A 19080-nucleotide genomic window follows, 5' to 3' on the forward strand; every position below is an offset into this window, starting at 1 on the left:
ATATTGAGTCAGTGGATGCCTCGTCAACAACAATATGTTGGCCTTGGATGGAGCAAAGAAACACGCAAAAGAAAGACTGAGTGAGGACGTGTGATTCCTTTAGCAATGGATTAAAAACAGGAACACTGCTACTGGACAAAACCAGTGGACCTCCACCATCCTGCTATGGAGGGGTCAGCTGTAAAAAGAGTGAGTTCTAGCCAGTTGTTTCCTTGGAACGTAGCTGCTGTCTAGTGAGTGAGAGGTTCCTGATCTGGTGGCCATCTGTCAGAGGTTTTACTTAACTTTTGGTTTGCTTCGTGAGTTAACAGTCCTGGCTTATTTTCATGTCTGTATGGACACTTCATGTGTCTTACATAATACCCTTGTTGGGATGATCTTGTTGGTAGGATGATCAAGATTATTATGATACCCAAGAAGTACAGTGTAGTCTCTCATAATTGATCAAATCCCTTTTTAATCAATTTCTAAGGATAAGAAATAGCATTTTTTGAACATTTTATTTAATTTTTTTTTTTTTTTTTTGTCTTCATGCGTCATCAAATGCTCTCTTGAGTTTTTAATTATTCAGGTCTTTTAAGAGAATTGAAAAAAAAAAACAGTTTTGATTCTGTCATAAGACTTGGAAAGTTAAAACATTGCTCCAATAACAGCAGTTGTACGGCTTCAACATAATGGAAATAATTACAAAACAAGGTATTCTGAGCACTGGGATGATTGCACAGGGGGATGTACAGCCTTAAAATACGCGGGAGACAAGTTGGGCTCTCCTTGGCAATCAAAGTATATTCATCTGATACCACTTTCAAAAAGATAGACTATTCATCAGGCACTGGTCTTAAGCACTTAAATCCAGTAGATTAAATATTGTGACTATTTGCTGCATAAGAGACTGACCACTTGACACTACGATTCAGAGCATCTACAAAAAAAAAAACGTGAATGAGAAGTTCGAAAGTTATGAGTGAGTTTACTTTAATCCTCTGATCTGCTGGTGTTGACGGGAACAATGGCTTCCATCTCATCCGACACCAGACAGGTTATCTACCGGCTCAACCTCCCCGCAGAGACAGGCTGTGGAGGCATACTGCATGTTCGCGACAGGAACAGTAAAAGTCCCCAGAGTCAAAACCTGCGGATCATAGCGTGCAGCCGTAGGACAGTTATTCACGAAAACTTTGTCTTATCAGCTGCTTCAACTTTTAAGACAGGCTGCTTAGAACAGTAACAGCGTGTACCATCTGCTCCCTGCTTAATGTGATCCTCTTCTCCAGGTTATCTAGTTTCAGTGGGTGTGGAAGCGATCTCTTTCTGATTCTCTCAAAGAGACGTTCGTCCCCTATTGTTGTGTGTGGAATGAAATTATGTTTAACTTCTTCTTCATTACAGGTCGAATTCTTTTCCTGCGTTGCAGATGACAGTCACATGCATGCCTCCGACAGGCTCACAGAGTCGTTATGTCACCTTTGTAAACACTGTTCACCTGCTTAAGCAGCACTGCAAGAGGCCGTCACTTTTAACCTTCAACTAATTATAACCTCTGTCCAGGCAGTGGAAGATCAAAAATAGATATGTTTTGACAAACCAACTTTGGTTCATCAGTGATGACGTGGTGTCTCAGCTTGTGGCTGTGAAGTAATTTACGTGTGAAATTCTTCATTAACTTCCTTTGTTTTTCTTTCTCTATCAAATGTCACAGAAACCAGGAAATAGACAACACAAAAAAGGTATAAAGCAAAGATACTGAATATCAATAAGTATTCATTCTACAGTGAAAACAAGCATACATATATACGTCTGATGATAGATTGGATCATTTGATTGATAGAATCACTGAAATGTTGCGAAATAAATATTTGCTTGTATAATCTATTTTAGCAATCAAGTGAGAAATCAAAGAGTCTAGTTGAATGCTGGTTTAATTGAACTATCAATCAAATACATGATGAATGTTAGAATGGCAGTACTGTGATAGAACTATCTCTATCTATGTTTTTTCCCACATTGATTAATTAATCAGACATCATCAAGAATATACAAGCACTTAGTTTTCAAGCAGTGTTCAGTCAGATACACATATTGTCAGTTTATCAGATCTGAGTTGTCAAACATTGATTCTCTAGCTGTTTTCACAGAGATCCCTGTCGGCCAGCTCTCTCTGTCTCGCAGCTCTGCAGCCGACTGCAGTGGCACTGAAACCGTTCCACCCAGGAAGCTTAACGGCTCCTCAGCGGAGCTACCGAGTTACCAGAACCTGCACCGGGAGCTGCTGCTCAGCCATAAACGGTACAGGAGGCCGAACGCTGACGACCCCGTCCTGTTGTCAGCTACTGTAACTATGTGAGGGCAGTTGTGCGGTGCATATTGTGCAACCTGTGGCTCTGACTGTGCAGGGGCCTGCTGCTGGAAGAGAAACCAGAGCTGAAGCGAGTGTTGGAGCAGCGCAGGTTGGAGCTGCACAAAGAGGAGGAGATGGCACAACGACGACCCTCAGATCTGGAGACGGAGCTCCGCAAGAGGCAACAGAAGCTGGAAGAGGTCAGCTGAGAGACTTCACACAACAACAGTAAAAAATCGAGCTGTTCAAACTTGCAGAGACCATTTTATTTGTTTTATTGTTATATCTAGCTTTGTGGAAAATTATTCAACAAATGAATCCTTTTTAGTTCTCAAAAATTTGAATGAATAACTATCACCAAAGTTTAGATCCAGGGACATTGAGTCTCTTTTTGATCTGCTGCCATGGTGTTCAACTGACGCTGGATTTGAGCTTATAGATGGATGTGCCTTCTTTTTTTTTTCTAGTACGAACAGGAGGAGATAAGACAGCGGGAGAACCAGCAGAAGATCCCAGAGTTTGTCCGTGTCAGGGACAACCTGAGGCGCACACAGACATTTGAGCAGCCCTGAAAGGCTCCCACCAACCAGTGCAGCCTCTCACCATTGTGGCCCTAAATCTTCATGCTCACTGCCTACAGAGCTACACATAAACAAACACCCTAGAGACACCAGTAATACTTCACATTTCCTGATGGATTTTAATTTGTAATTTTGAAGTTTGTGCATAGAATTGTGCGTGCAGACTATCACCTAATCAATATTTATCAATAATTTCTTTCTACTCATTGACAGTTCTGTTTCTGCTGAAGGAGTGAAGTGCTCGTTTTTTCTATTAGGAGTTACATGTGGATTAATATTGGCTCAGAGAAGGCCAGCGATGTTACGAGGCTGGTTTTTTTTCAAACTTTTTTTTTCTTTTTCGTGTTTGTTGAGCTAATTATTTCGTCCACCAGCCTCCCCGTGTTTCTGCTTGGATTAAAGGAGCACGACACTGTTTTATGAACGGGGCATCGTCACACCATCTCAGCCTGAATCTTCACCAAAGTGGGATTGCTGACAGAAACATTTCCAACAAAACTATTTTTTTCATCAATAACAATCCCCCATCGTCACAAATTTCCAAGTTTGTTTACCTGTTTCTCTCATGACTTCTGTCATTTCAAGTGTGTTTATGGGTAGCGCAGTAATAAAAAATAAAAAAAGAAGGCTTTATGGTTTGCAGTGATGTTTTTTTGTGCTGGAAACAATTCAAAGCGCTGGGGATTGATTTGCAGGCAGCTCCTCTCCCCGAGGATTCACAGTTCTTTCACATGGATATAGGACTTTGTTTAATTAGGTAATCTTTTCATTCCATCATGGGTCGAGAGGAGAAAGGACAGGCCATCTGGTGGAGGCTTTTCAGGATGTACCCTATAGGCCAGGAATACCCAAGGGTCTGGTTAAGGCACTGCAGCCATTCAGGATAGTCATGGAAGCCACTGGCAGGAAAGGCTGAATCGTTCTTTCTGAGTTACATTGAGGTTATTTTCACACCATCTGATGCTGGAATGCATAGGAGCAACACAGCATAAAGAAGTTATTTCAAATGCATAGGAATAAAAAGGTATCAATAAAAAAAACTATATACTACTAATAAAGTAACCCTCAAGATTTATGTATTTCATCATCATTATTTATAACTGGATCATTCTGATGGATTACTGTGTAATATTTTGCTGCATCAAATAAAATAATCTCAGAATCCAACATTTTATCCACATTGGGTGAGGCTGATTGCTTATCAAATGTTTTGAATGTAAAAGTAACTGTAACTAGCTGTCAAATAAATGATGTGGAACAAAAGGTTTCCCTCTGAAATGAGGTGGATTGTTACAAAGTAAATGGAAAACTTTAGATACGTATTTCACATTTGTACTTAATCTGAGAAAGTGCCGGAGTTGGTTTTCAATCAATTCACTTGATACAGCACAGAGTAAAGTGGTTAAATAGAATCCAGAAATCAAGAAATCACTCATCATCCCATAGCAAAGATATTCCACTCAGCGCAATCAGTTCACGCATCTTCCACTTTAAAGTAAGAGGCAAAAAGTACATGGGTCTCTACAATATATACATTTGAATGTAGCAAAAACACTACTTTTTCATTATCACGACGAAAGATAAGAGGTGAGTTTGTCTTGTTCACAGCTATTTACTAGGCAGCTGTGCTTTTTTTAAGTGAAACTTGTCTTTTCCTCAGACCCACTATTCTTCTTGTGTGCTTCTTTCTAAATTAAAAGCTCCCCCTCCGCGTCGAGTCGCGTGCTGTGTCAATACGCAGAGCGTGTCTGGAAAGTCAGCAGCGTCGGACTAAACCATTAAAGAAGAGTCCGAGGGGGTGTCGCTGGCAGCAAACATCTTTATTCAACACGATTATGTAAAATTAAAGATATTCTGAAGGAGTAGATGAAAAGTAATACATAAACTAAATAACGCCACTATATTTCAGATGGTATATTGTTTGTATAGAATACTTTTTTACAGCATGTATAAATACCGCCTCCCCCCTTGATAGAAAAAGTTGAGTTGCATGGAACAGATGTCCGAGGCACTTTTCTCAGGTCTGACCGGAGAAAGTCTCATCAAGTCCTGCGGCTTCAGAGAGGATGCTGTAGAGGACAACATCAACAACAAACTACAAGGTATGAATAACCAATTTTCTTTAGGTTAGCACTATTTAAAAGGAAAACAATGACATACATGAAATTAAAAACCTTAATAAAGATATCTAGAGTATGATAAAATAGTATAATCCTGAAAGTCATTCAAATTTTAAGGAAAATTAGCATTTAATGACGTCTTTCAGTCTTATTAAAATACTAGATACCTGTTAGAAAACCCTCATATAGCTTTGATTTATAAAAGAAAAGAAAAAAACACTATGAAAATACCTCCAGGTAAGTGTCCACTCATTTGCAGGGCTGCAAAGTAACTGAATCATGCGCTAGCAGCAGTTGAAGCTGCAATTTACTTTTTCATTTTCTGCTTATTTAGTAATTTTTCTGAGCTGCGTTTTACTTCAATAGTAGTTACTGTAAACTTACAAGGAAAACACAAGTATGGTGCATAACCAGTTTAAGTCAGCAGTGTAACCTACTTAAATCTAGCTCTAAACTGAGCAACTGTAACATTAAAGTGCATCCTGCATGTAAATGTATTGGAGGTTAAAAATCCCACATTAGTCTGAGAGAAACCATTGGGGCTTCAGTGGAGCAACAGGCTGTTTGGTGGCAGTTGTTTGTCTCTGGAGCAGCAGAATAAACATAATCACAGCCAGTCCACATGTTGACAGACAAGAAGCCTTAAATTGGTGCTAAACACAACACCCCTTTGTTGTTGTTATTACCCCCCGGAGGTCCATCTTTTTCATTTGTGGTGGCTGCGAGGGTGAAAAGTTTAAATCTAACCATTCCGATGGCCTGAGATGACCATCAATGTCCATTCAGGGACTATAGAAATGATGATACGGAGGGACTAGGGGGCTCGGTCCACAGCCGGACTTTCAGCCTCAAGAGAACAATAAAGCATTTCTTCTTGCTTCTTGTCATTGGGCTGTGACAGAGCTGGTGTGTCTGGCCAGCATATGGCCTCTAGCGACTGAGAGCCGGCTGGCAGGATGCTTAATTGTTACTGCTGCATTGTCTTTGTTGGAAGGCCCTTACAATACTTTAACCATGTTGGTCTGAATAAATGTTGGTCAAGGAACGAGGCTGGAAGTGTTTAAATCACTGCTAGCTACTTCAGCTTTTGAATTTATGTTTTTACACCACCCTCTCTTCATTTTGCTTCTGACTGTGAAGTTTCCAAACTCAGCACTGCTTCTTAAGGCAGAGATCTAACTCTAGTGACGCCCTTTGTAATACAACACCTCTTTTTTTCCCTCCTACCACTCCCCCATATTGATGCACTTTCCTTTCAGCAGCCCATATTGCAAATGGAGTGAATCTTTTCTGCTGAATGGATTTTGGCTTTTCATCAGACTCTGAAATAAAGCATGCTGTAAAGTTGTTTGGTTTTCTTCCATAGTATCAGCATTCAGAGGAGAATCTTAATTACAGGGTTCGAATAGGCCCCGGTCTGGTTTCAGGCAACCCTCACTGTTTCCTCGGTAAGGCTGGTCCCCGTTGGTAATTCCAGGGCCAACCACAGTGGTAATGAGCACAGTGGGGATGGCCGCAATCCAGAAGAACGCAGCTCCGAGGGCTCATGGGAAAGGGTGGCGGGGGAAGTCTGGGAGACAGTAAATCCACATCATGATCATTATCGCCATAAACAGCAACTTCCGTAGATGTTACGCGGTCATAGTCTAGTAAACGGTGAGGATGGGTGGTACAGTCAGCTCCCATCCTCGAAATCTTTCTAGGTTGTCGTCATTAGCGGTGATCACCGTCCTCCCCTCAATTAAGATGTTTGCGACTACACCAATCAGGTCTGCCGGGTGGAGACAGTGCTATCAGCAGCCATTCCCTCAGGGCATGGACTTCTCCTCTTGTCACACTCAATCAAGAAAAGTCTCGCATTTTTGGCTCTCCCTAAAAGAACAATTTTAATACTCCCATGACTCCAGGTTCCTCTGAAAGCTATGACAAATGGTATCAGCATTTTGGCAATAAGCTGCAACTCCAAGTGAGCATTTCACCCAAACCCACCCACTCACTCAGCCTAGACCTCCGACCACAAACTCTTGTGAAAGTCTTCAGACAGTTATGGGGTGTAAGTGGGTAAATCCCCCACTACCTCGCCTGTGTCTTATTACCAGGCTGGATTCCTGTTGACGTCTTTAGTTTTAGATTGCTGCAACATGGGGCCATGTGTCTGTGAGTGCAGCAGACCCGACTTTGCATGCTTAAAACTCAGCACCTCTCCCGGTAGGTTTGTCTCAGTACTGACCCAACAACGCTGCTCAAGCCTGAGTTGTCAGCAGATATTGCACCCGCAGCAGATTACTGAGGCGGGTTGGGGGATACAGGGCCTTTGTTGCAGTGTTGTTTTACTGACTAAAGCTGCCTAGCTATGCCTCATTGTGCTCCTGGCCGCTCATAGCTGAGTCAGTTCACATGAGTTGGTGTGGTGAATGGGTCAGACCTATGGGACACACAATAATATCCTGTTAGAGAAGGTTCTCATTCACACTGGCTCTGAGTCTTCCCCATCCCAACAGGAAAAGGCCTGATATCAATCTCCAAACACAGCAGTTGAGACAGGAGCAGAGGATTAAACCCTGAAGCCTTAACAACACATCCTTTCATGTGGTGTCTGTCTTCATGTCAACTTATCTCCCCTTTATTTCTGACCACGAAAACAGTCTTTACTATCAATACAGGTTTTGTTTACTTGATATTCCTCTAAAGGAGTCACCAAGCTATGCTGTTAGGAATAGAAGCATTGATCAGGGAGAGCGTATCATCATCTTGATTCCCAGTAACTTTGCCTCTGGTGATCCTCTGGCCTTTTCAGTTGAAATCAAGGGTGGTGGTGGTGGTGGTATGTAAAGGGTAGCCTTTAGTCTCTCATTCTCACACAAGCCTTTGGCGTCATCTCAAAATATCTCTATATGTTGTCATTGTTTTTTCTCCTCCTGCTGTTTCTCTGCTCCCTGTTTATTACGAGTCACATGTTCTCCGGAGAGCAACAATGCAACAGGGCGGGCCAAAAGCAAGAATTGTGCTCAGTGTGTAAGTGGAACGGGCAGCGTTGCGCAGGAGTCAGCAGGGACCTTGTGATGTGATGCTGCGGGGACAAGCCCAGCATTGAGACATTCTTTCACTTCAAAGCTCCCAGAGGGTTTTCTGGACACTGGTTGAATAGGAGTTGAGGGAGGGGTACACAGGGGGAACAGGTGCAGTCCACGAGAGGGGTGATTCCCGCTGCCATCTGCTTTCTTTTTTGAGGTCTGGACTCTTTAAATGCCCTCTGACACGCCTCATGGCGACACGCTCCCCTAGCCAGCCTCCCCGTGCCCCGTCACCATGGCACCACGATTCAGATTGACCCCTGCACATGTGCCGAGTCAACTGCGGGGGTCTGCCTCTTTTGTCATTGAGCATGGGAGAGAAGAGGAGAAGGAGGAGGAGGAGGGGGGATGGAGTGCTGCGTGGATAAGGGTGTAAAAAGAACACCCGCCAGTCATTCACTTTTGTTAAGTAAAGCAGCGGAGGGAGTGAATGAAGCCATGTGGTTGGAAAACAGAGGGAGAATATAGGATCTTAAAAGTGTTCCATCTCATTTTGCTAATCTGATTTAACCTTGCTTACTACAACACAGGTAATTACAAAAACTCAAGAGAAGATAAGATGACAGCCATCGAGAGTAAAGAGGAGATCAGTGACACTGACAGTGGGATTATCCTGCACTCCGGTAAGGCAACAGCAAAGAAAAATCAAATAAATTACAAATGCAGCATCTGGGCAGTACCAACTTCATGTGGAGATTAATTCTATATGTCACCACTCTCAAGCCTTTTCTCATTAACACATACACCAATACCGGTATATCAGAAATCAGCCACAAATGTTTTAAAAAAATCAACAATGAAAATGTGTGGATGAACCATATCCATTAACAACTCCTTACTAATTCTCTTACAATTAACAAAGCTTTAACATTCACATATTTCTGAGGATATCCTGGACAAGAAAGAAATATTAAGTTAAATAATAAGTTGCTACCTTGAAAGTACATAGACATAGATGGTAATTATTTTTCATAACAATCCACATGAAAAAGGATTGACAAAAAAAGACAACACACACGTGCATATTGCACCCACGACAGTGCTAGATGTGACCCACATGATACCATGTCATGCAGGCAGGATAAGGAAAGTCCAATCTTGTGTTTATTCAATGCAGTTCCAGACAGCCCCACGTCCCCTGTAAAGGACCTGAGCACCAACACCAGAGCCCTGAAGCTGAAGCACCAGTCTCTGGAGGAGCGGCTGGAGCTCTGCCTGCTAGAGCTCCGGAAACTCTGCATCAGGGAGGCAGTAAGTGACCTCATGACCACCAAGAACCTGTTTGATGTCGAAGTTCAATTTTGGAGGACACTATAATAGCTCTGAATTAGTGATTAGGATTGCATTCTGTTTGCTTGTTTTTTGCTTTTGTCCATCAATATTTCTCCTTTGTCCTCACAGGAACTGACAGGCACTCTGCCCTCAGACTATCCGCTGATAACTGATGAGAAGCTACCTCGGGTTCGGAGGAGAATTGGAGCTTCATTTAAGCTGGACGCAGGTCTTATCAGTCAGGATCAACAGGTATTGATCCCATCTGTCTTTTTTGAGGAGAGCAAATCAGCAGAAGGAGCTACCGTTCTCCAGCTCAAACTTATTTTTGTCCTTATTGTAGGACTCAGAGTTGCAAGCGCTAGAAACCGACTTGGCTCTCCAGCGGCAGATTTATGAGGCGGCCTGCAAGCTCTCCCTCGAGGAGAACCTCAGCAAACCACAGAAGAAGAGCCGGCTGCAGCAGTGCAAGAGGGAGGAGAAGAAAGTGAAGGATTTGCAGGAGGTCGTGTTCCAGCACAGGGTCAAGAGTGAGTGCAACTCACCAAGCGTCCCCATCTCAAGCAGCCAAACAAAAGGTTAGTGACACTGCTGCCCTCTTCAGGCCAATCTGTGTCACACAGAGTGGGTTTGATGCAGATGTGTTAAAAAATGCGTGGTTTCTATGCAGATCCGTGTATGTCCGATGACAGCTCCCTCTCCGATGTGGTGGCTCTGGATGATGGTGAGTTGAGTTTATGTCTATACCTGTATAATTTTACAGTTCATTGCTACACTCTTGCAAATATCCATTTTAATTAAAGATATAGTAGAAGGTATGGATTACATCCTGAAGAGAAGGGGTATTTTTGAGAAACATTGTGGTAAATTGAGGAAGGAGCAGTTTCAAAGAAGTATGCCAGCATGCATATAACTTAACGGTGTCAGCAAGGGGTTAATGGAAATAGTTTTTTAAAATCCTAATTTGACGTCAATAAGACTGGGTTCGTGTGTCCAGTTGTGAATCTGTTTTATACATATATATTTTTTTTTAAATGTAAGAAAATAACTTGCTAATGTTTACTCGGACCCTCCATAGACGAGGACTCGTCTCCAGTGTTGGGCACTTCCTGTTCAGACACTCTGCAAGTGTCAGAAAAGAACCTGCCGCCGTGCCATCAGACCTCAAGCCAGCTCAGTGTGGAGTACGAGCGCTCTCCCATCCAGAACTCTCCGTGGAGGGAGTCCAGTCTGGACCAGCCTTACCACAGGGCCACAAAACCTCAGTCTGCAAGCAGGAGCAGGTCCAGGTAGGAGACAGAAGTTTGTTAACAATCCAGCAAATACACAGCTAAGCTGGAAAGTCAAAGAAATGTTTCCTTTGATATTAGGATTAGAGGGAAAGTGTTATTTATGATTTTGTTTCGCCCCTATGTTGTTGTTTGCAGTAGTCCAGCAGGACCACAGGTGTCTACTGAAAGCTGCAGGATCCCTCTCACTCAGTTTGTCAGGAACTCGGCTCTGCGTCACAACAACTCAACCAGCGCCCCCTCTACTCCAGAGCTGCTCGTACGCCGACAGTACTCCCAGTCCTTTAGGTACACAGAGAAGTCATGTCAGGATCGCAGATATGATAATCAAAGAGCAGAACCATGTGTGTACTGTTATCTCATGACGTCATTTCATGTGTTTCCTCAGACTTCCCAAAAAAAAGGCGTTTGCTGACATGGAGCGCATCAGCTCTGAGAACAGCCGTGGGCGAGCCAGGTTGCCTCACCAGCGATGCATTGCAGACTTCATGGCCCGCTCTCCAGAGTACTCTCCTCTGCCTCCTTACCACTCCAGCTCAGAGGACAGCAGCTCGGAGCATTCGTCATCCTCTTATATCAGCTCTCCGGGAAGAAATGGACCCACTGAGATTCCTAAACTCTGCCCCCCGCCTTACGGATTCCACTTCGGAGCGCAGAAGAAAGGGCCCTCCAACCTTCCCGGCCCGCACAAGAACACCAACCAGCATCAGTCCAGCTCCGATCATGTCAGGGCCACAGCAGAGGACGCCCCCCTCTCCCCACAGGATCTGGACATTGGGAAGTGCTTCCTGTCCACCCCTCCTGTGGCTCGCTGCCAGCAAAGAGGAACATCCTCCCAGAGGAGCTTCCTAAAGCTCCCTCCCCCTTACTCCAGGCTGGTGCGGACGCCATCCCTGAAAGAGTACCCGAACCATGCGGTCAGACTGATGCCCCGGGAGATTGTGTCGGAAGAGCTGAAGTCCTGGCATCAAAGGAATCAGATGCAGAAGTTATGGTCAAACTGCAGGGAACAGCAGAGCTCACCGAGCGTCACAAGCCCCACTTCACCTCACTTGCCTCGATTTAAACAGGTTGGTACTTTGATGCTGCTTAAAACTGTAGGTCAGAAAAGAGTAATTCGATCTTCAATAGAGGTTCCAATACATTATTGTTTGAGGGGTGCAATTTGTTACTCTCTTGGTTAATTGTCTGGAGTATACAACATGGACCTGAACTAGTAGGGAGCTCTCAGAGTGCATCTTCTGCCAAGGCCAATGCTATGCTCAAAAAATGTGCACCTGTTCTTCGTGAAATTCTCTTTGGAAGCTTTTGCTGACAGAGAGGGAAACACATGAAGTTGACGTGTTACGTTATCTCTGCCTCAGCTCAGAGGAAAACATCGAAGTTTTCAAAAATGTCCTCATCATGTCTGTCATGTAACATTTGGATATGACATTGACACAAATAAAGCTAATTCTCAAATTTCAGGCAGTTTTACTCAAAACATTGCTTGGAAAATAATTCATGTTCTTTTGGTTGACTGATGATCAAATAATTGCACCTTTAACTCGTGTTTATCCCAGAATACCACTGACGTGATGCCATTTTTCCACAGGGTTTGGGTAATGTGATCCTCCAGAGAGCTGCAGACGGGACTCCAGTCCAGTGGTTTGTGGCTGAGGATGACGAAATCGTGAGCCAGGTGTAACGGCCACCCTTTCACCCTTGTTTTTAGTCATTCCTTCTTTATTTATCTCTGTATTTATGAAGACTTTGGACTCTCTGTGAGATCACTTGTTGACAGGATGCGGCAAACGTGGACCTACCCGTACCGGTATCGGTAATTAATTTAAAACTTAATGTAAGGTGGTATGCCAGTTTTATTTATTTCCGGTTGTCTCGTAATAGATCGCAGGTGAATCGGGCCTCATTTATGCAATCTCATAAATGCGTGAAATGGACCATAAACCGGCTGTTGTTTCAGAGTTTCTTTGTGTCTGGCACACAATTTGCACAAAACTCACCTACAGTAGTTGTCATAAGTTTCCCCTTTATTAATATAATTTTCCCCTATATTTATTATTTAAAGTTTCTCCTAACATTGCAACATTGACTAATCACTAAACTTCTGATACATCTTTGAATGCGTGTTGCTTAGTTATTTTATATATGTATTTATTGAGAGAAATAGACTTAAACGTGGCTTTTTTTCCCCCAATCTGAAATCATGTAAACTCAACCTTAACATTTTCCATTAACACTAAAGAATGAATCACTGCTGCTTTTAACGGTGGTTTGATGAAAGTTTTCACTGCAGCATGATGTTGTATTACTAATGACTTGATTGTATGAGTTTGATATTTTTTTTTTGTATATTTATAATAAATAATATAACCGAAGATTGCATGTTTTGAATCCTTATCCCTAGGCTAAAAATATTTCAACAACCAAATTTATTTCATCAAAATGTTTAATATTCACACACAGGCGGCCTTACAGGCAGCTTCTCCACACACCTGTCATTCACAGCACGGGTGCGCAATTTTCATAAGGTGCCTATTTTCCAGTTGAAAAGTTACCACAAGAGGCAAGTCAGCATTATGAGAAAGAGGAGCACAAACAGGTTGGTGCAGATAAGCGTCCATCTGCAGCGAAACAGCCTGGGAGCCAGAGGATGCTGCCGACACGGGGTCCCATACCTGAGCAGAGCCATCAGTCAGTGTTGGCTCAGAGGAAATGATCACAATCAGCACTACACTTTATAAATATCAATTTATAAATATATATTTACTCACGTGCCGATGGAGTTTTGTCTGTGGATATTTGCCGCCTTCCTTTCTTTTCCTCTGTTTGATAAGGCCGCTTTGCCCTTGTGTCTTTGTCCCAGGGTCTCCAGAGAAAGACTGTAAAGTAGCCACAAAGGTATACAATTAAACGTATTCACATTTACACAACAGGCAGATTAGAGTACAACGCTTCATTCAGCGCCAATTTACTTTTGTTGGATTTTGTTGAGCTGGCCGACGGCAGTTTCTGTGGTCAATCGGTAACAGTTTTGATCATTTTGAGGCAAAACGAGAGATGGGAAGCAAATCGGGGATTTACAAACACACATGAGCTGCAATATCCAGGTTTAAAGGCCTCAGGATAGAATGAAACCAAGCAGTTTATAACCTAGAAATTGAGTTTAAAACCTGTAAATTGACTGCTTCTGTACCATGTAAAGCTAGTTATAACTCAAACACTCATCCCACTTACAGTGAGCATGGGATCTGCTTCATAAGAACACACCTCCAAATGAAAGTTTACTCCTACGTTTCCTGTAATGTTGATTTTCAGAACTGCACAGTCCTATCTGGCTTCTTTGTAAAAAAAAAAAAAAAAAAAAAAAAAAAAGGATGATTTTAGTGACGCTTCAGAACAACAGACTTTCATACTACAGTAGCAGAAATGTGTTTCTCATAGGATGCACATGTCCTTTCCTGCCATAACGAGTCAAAACAACCCTCTACTGTTATCTATAGTGCTTTATCGTCATTATTCTGAAATAAACCCATTAGACACAAACTCTTCAGAGTCACATTATGTGGTAGAAATAATTTACAACATCCAGGAAACACAGAAATCCTTCACTAAGGAGGGAAGCTTCGGCAAATTGGTAATTACAGCAGGTTATTGTCCAAGTCCACGAACACTGCCGTACGTTTTGTTTTGCGTCTTTACGGGGGCCGCCTGCTCAGATGGGGGGCACTCTGGTTTGGGGATTGGAGAAGAGTGGGGCGGAGGCTGAGCAGCTGGAGCTTCTGAGCAGTGGGGCCTGAAACGAAACACGTGAATGAAAAATACCACCATAAGGTCCGATTACAAAGCATAAACTTTTGAGTCTCCAGTTGACCTGCCATCCATGCAGAGGCTGTCTTCCGTGGCCAGGACAGAGATGTTGGACTCTGCGCTCAGGGAACGAGACAGGCACAGAGAGGACGGCTTCCTGTTGAAGGAGACCTGCTTCCTCAGGTCTCGCTTTCTCTTATTCTGTGGAGAACAAGAGGAGATTTATGATGGGTTGAGAACATTTTTTTTATTCAAACATGTCACATTGACAGAACAATGACATACTCAAAAGTAAACAGTTTGTGTTTTTTTAACTTTACATATTCACACTTCCACATATAGAAAAAAAAATTAAGGATCTTATATGCACAAGATAAAAAAAAAAGGGGATAATAAATAATAAATTAAAAAAAACAAGTAGAAAATAAAAGGTAAGTCCATTCTAAACAGTTACAAGGGGTTAGGACAGGTTAAGATTTTCTATGAGTGTGTATAATTTATCTGCATGGGGATTATTTATATGTTTCAGACATTTTTGTAACGAGGATATATCATTTTTTAATGCAAGCCATGAAGGTGGGGATTTGGCATATCGACACTTGTGAATATAATATTTAGTGATGATGATGATGAGGTTATTTACCAAGAACTCTGTTTTTATCTTTATCTTTGAGGATTACACCTACTTGGATGTTTTGAAACGACCAGAAATCTGTGTTTATGGAACTGGAGGATAATAAGTCATGTAGAGATTTCCACAAATTTTGAACAGTCTCACATTCATAAAATAGGTGTTCTGTTGTTTCCAGATTTGTTTTGCAATTATAACAATTTTCTACAACAAATTTAAATCTTCTTTTTAAAAATTCATTTGAGGGATAGATGTTGTTTATATTTTTTAAATGAACTTCTTTACATGGGTTAAGAACATAAGCTCTGTGAAAAAAAAAAAAAAGTAGGAGAGTTCACCAAAGAAACCATGTTACCTGAGTTTGGCTGGTATTAATGATCGATGCGCTGATCCTCCGGCGTAAGATGCTCTGATAGAAAAAGAAAGAATGGAACTCAAATGAAAGGAAAAGGAGGTAAAGGAGACATTGGCTGCTACTAGAAGACAAAATCCTCCTACATGGTGAGAGTTTGTCCTGTTGCCGTCACTTCCCTCTGCATCTGCAGCGAAAGACCCGGAGTCAGTGGAATTTGCTCTATGACAGCAGAACAAAACAAACACTACGAAACACGTAAAAGTATTACAAACCTGGCGTTATTGTGGGGTTGATGTTGCTTCTGTACACGTTCTTCTGCTGCTGCTGCTGCACCGTCTGTTTGATGTCTTGCAGCTCTGCCACGTTTCTGTCATGACGCCTCCTCAGGCTCTCCACATGAGCCACCATCAGCTCCACCGCCCGACTCACCCGAGCCTCCTGCACAAGGCACGATATAAGCATATTGAATTTTTACAGCATCAAAATCAGACCTTGAATTTGAAAAACCAACAGTGTAAAAAAAAAAATCAATTTCTAAAAACAAAAATCAGTATAAAAAATTCAACATCTAATCCAGTGGAGAAAATTCAACTTCAAAAAATTCTGTGGAAAAAAATTCAACTTTAAAAAATTCAGTGGAAAAAGAACCAGACTCAACATCCGGGTGAACAGGGAGAAGTATGGAAGTTTTTCTGTGTCATCAGAGTTTGAATACGAATTTCTAATATTGAATTTTTACAGCATCAAAATCAGACTTTGAATTTGAAAAACCAAGAGTGTAAAAAAATTCAACATCTAAAAAAACATTTAGTGGAAAAAAATTCAACATCTAAAAATTCAGTGGAAAAAGAACCAGACTCAACATCCGGGTAAACAGGGAGAAGCAATCGATCCCTGTCTCAATTCATCCAACAGCAACCAATCAAGTTACGCTCCATTGGACAGATCAGCCATGTCCACTAATGCGGGTGATGGTGCTTTGGTGAGTGAGTTTACTTTATTTGCCATTTGTGTTAGTAAAATTGAGTAATAGATATTACTCAATACCTATTGAGCTGATCTTTCCAATGGCTGTCCACTTGATTGGCTGCCGTTGGATGAATTGAGACAGGGATCGATTGCTTCTCCCTGTTTACCCGGATGTTGAGTCTGGTTCTTTTTCCACAGAATTTTTTGAAGTTGAATTTTTTCCACTGAATTTTTTTTTTTAGAAATTGATTTTTTTTTTTACATTGTTGGTTTTTCAAATTCAGAGTCTGATTTTGATACTGTAAAAATTCAATATTAGAAATTCGTATTCAAACTCTGATGGCACAGAAAAACTTCCATATATGCTGAGATTTGCAGCATCAAGTGATGTTAGCCTTGGACGTGTAAATAAATTGCTCGCATGGTGTTGATCAATGCTAGGATCCAGATATAGAAAAAGTCTCAACATAAAATGGAAGCAAAAAATCCTCTGTGTACCTGGTGCACAGCGCCGAGCACCTCTGCTGTGTTGGAGATTCGCTCCACTGTCCCTCCGAGGATATCCAAACACAACTCCAGCCGCTGAAGGATGTTACTGCGCTTACTGTCCAAACACAGGCCCTTCAGGGTCTGAAAACACATAGAGTCAGACGTGCGCCTGCTGTTTTGTGGCGTCTTGAAGAGTCATATAAGGAGTTTTCAGACGGTCTCAAGTTTCCGCATAATGTTTTGTTTCAGATTTATCTTTAAAACGGGAGTGGGGTCCGCTTGTGTCTAACTGAACCCAACGGGCGGCATGAGGGCACGCAGCTATCTATAAGGAGGTCAGGAGGTCAAGAAAATTGGGAGAAACTTTCAAAGGAAAGGTGTACCGAGCTTTAAAGGTCATTCCCAAGAAGTCTTGAGGCTACCAATGCTGCAAAGGTCCAAATACATTCGTAAGTGGATATTTCCATGCTTTATTGTCTATTAGATTTTTTAAAAAAACACTCCAAAAGCAGCTTCATGCTTTGTTTTGTGTCATTTTCAGTGCAGATCTTTAGAAGGAAAATTTGTTTAATTGATTTTCAGATCAACAAAATGTGAAAAAACTTGGCAAAGAAAAAGAATCTGCAAAGCTTTTCATCTGCACTGTACTTTGAGTCTGCTGTGACCGTACCTCAAGGGTCTCCCTTCCTCTGGTCAGCTCGAGCTGGATATTCTCCTCAGCCAGGTTTCGGGCGTGCTCCTCGGCCTGCAGTCTCTGCTTCAGGGTGTACTGATCACAGCGGAAGGCCAGGGTGATCTGAGAGAAGGCCGTCTGGGAGCAAAAAATAGTCAACTGCACACAGGGTTTACAGAGTTAAGCCTACAGTCCTGAAGGCAGAAAGTATTTCATTCAACTCTTTTTGTAATTGAACGAGTAGAAACCTTGACTTAAGTGATGCACATAACAAATGTAGTATGGTGAGCTCATGGAAGAGCAGAGGCGGTGAAAGAGAAGTGAGTTGACTTACCTCCAGGTCCTTCTCTGACATCTCCACACTGTCAGAAAAGCAGTTGTTTGAAAGTTTAATAAAAGATTTATTTGTCTCGATTATTCAAATAATTTGATTCAAACATGTGATCTGATTCTGTGTGACCGCCATGTGCTGCACCTGTTGAGGCCTACACGCTCTATGATGGACAGCTCGCTCCAGCTTGTGGCCGGTGCCTCCTCATAACTGGTGTCTGTTAAGGATTTGAATCAAGTTTGAATGTAAAGCTCTAACAACAGCTCACTGTCTTCTATGATCATTTCTTTAGGCGTTACCTTCCTCGCTGTCATCACCGTGCAGCTTGGCGGACAGGTTGCGGCTGCTCGCGTCTGCATCAGGCTGAAAACACGTTGAAAACAACATGGAAGCTTTAGTGTGTACAGGAGCAGGTCTATGGCAGCTGGCAGCTTATTTTGGCTCACCTCAGTGTCCATTTGTGCATCACCCACTGAGCACGTCAGACTGATCCAAATGTCCTGATCAGATGACTGAATTATCCAGATCTTCTTGACAGCGCGAAGTGGGGTTCTGAACGCAGCTGAAACGCGCAGAGATTCTCTCAAGTTTGTCTTTGCTTCATTCCGCCCTCCGTCTTGCCCCTGTCCTGAGAATAGATAATCCTATTAAGAGATCCACAGTCAAACCAGAGCTAGATGACTGGCCCAAGAGGCTCATGGGAAGCTGTGTTTGTATAAGGTCTGTAGAATAGATTCTGATTCTGCTTTGACTTTTATTTCACTGCAGACAGAATCCAAGATATTTTCCATTTTGCACTGTCGACTGCGTTTCAATAAATGTTTGAATGTAAGCTTGTCTGAGTCATCTCTACCACTCAGTTTAGGCATCTTATGCTCAAAGTGAGTGTATCGTGTGGCATTTCCTTCTCCAATTTTGAAATAATTTCAATTAAGTCATACCACAACCTTTTTAAAAAAAATATATATATATTTTATCATTCTTGCCCTAATCAAATGAAAAACATGCAAATACACTGATCACTTATTTTTTGTTAGTCAATAATACATTCTACTATTTCTGGCCTCCAAGACATTACTAAAATATATTTTTATCTGGAGTTACAGAACAGTGTAAAAGTAGAAGCATTATGTTCAGCTTGTCCAGAG

The 19080-nt window shown here is 42.0% G+C and overlaps 3 protein-coding genes across 3 annotated transcripts; 2 read left to right on the forward strand and 1 right to left on the reverse strand.

The window, feature by feature from the left end:
* The first annotated feature begins 1009 nt into the window (after positions 1-1009).
* Positions 1010-2910, forward strand: LOC142390127 (protein FAM107B). The gene is made up of 4 exons (XM_075475496.1): positions 1010-1154; positions 2136-2286; positions 2394-2538; positions 2806-2910. The coding sequence occupies exons 1-4, from the start codon at positions 1010-1012 to the stop codon at positions 2908-2910; spliced, it is 546 nt and encodes a 181-aa protein (XP_075331611.1).
* A 2042-nt stretch (positions 2911-4952) lies between these two features.
* On the forward strand, positions 4953-13052 carry inavaa (innate immunity activator a). Its single transcript, XM_075475653.1, has 10 exons — positions 4953-5021; positions 8644-8736; positions 9231-9364; positions 9515-9637; positions 9729-9963; positions 10056-10109; positions 10464-10674; positions 10813-10962; positions 11063-11744; positions 12269-13052. Exons 2-10 carry the CDS (start codon positions 8673-8675, stop codon positions 12359-12361), a joined length of 1746 nt encoding a protein of 581 aa, XP_075331768.1. The 5' UTR covers positions 4953-5021; positions 8644-8672; the 3' UTR covers positions 12362-13052.
* Positions 13053-13150: 98 nt separating this feature from the next.
* LOC142390128 (uncharacterized) lies at positions 13151-18390 on the reverse strand. The gene is made up of 13 exons (XM_075475498.1): positions 18379-18390; positions 18232-18295; positions 18077-18149; positions 17936-17963; positions 17599-17739; positions 16938-17069; positions 15743-15908; positions 15614-15654; positions 15471-15524; positions 14549-14685; positions 14357-14470; positions 13449-13556; positions 13151-13352 (listed from the first exon to the last, which is right to left on the reverse strand). Exons 1-13 carry the CDS (start codon positions 18388-18390, stop codon positions 13229-13231), a joined length of 1194 nt encoding a protein of 397 aa, XP_075331613.1. The 3' UTR covers positions 13151-13228.
* Between the last annotated feature and the right edge of the window lie 690 nt (positions 18391-19080).

Source organism: Odontesthes bonariensis, chromosome 10 (assembly GCF_027942865.1).
Source record: "Odontesthes bonariensis isolate fOdoBon6 chromosome 10, fOdoBon6.hap1, whole genome shotgun sequence".
Taxonomy (NCBI): domain Eukaryota; kingdom Metazoa; phylum Chordata; class Actinopteri; order Atheriniformes; family Atherinopsidae; genus Odontesthes; species Odontesthes bonariensis.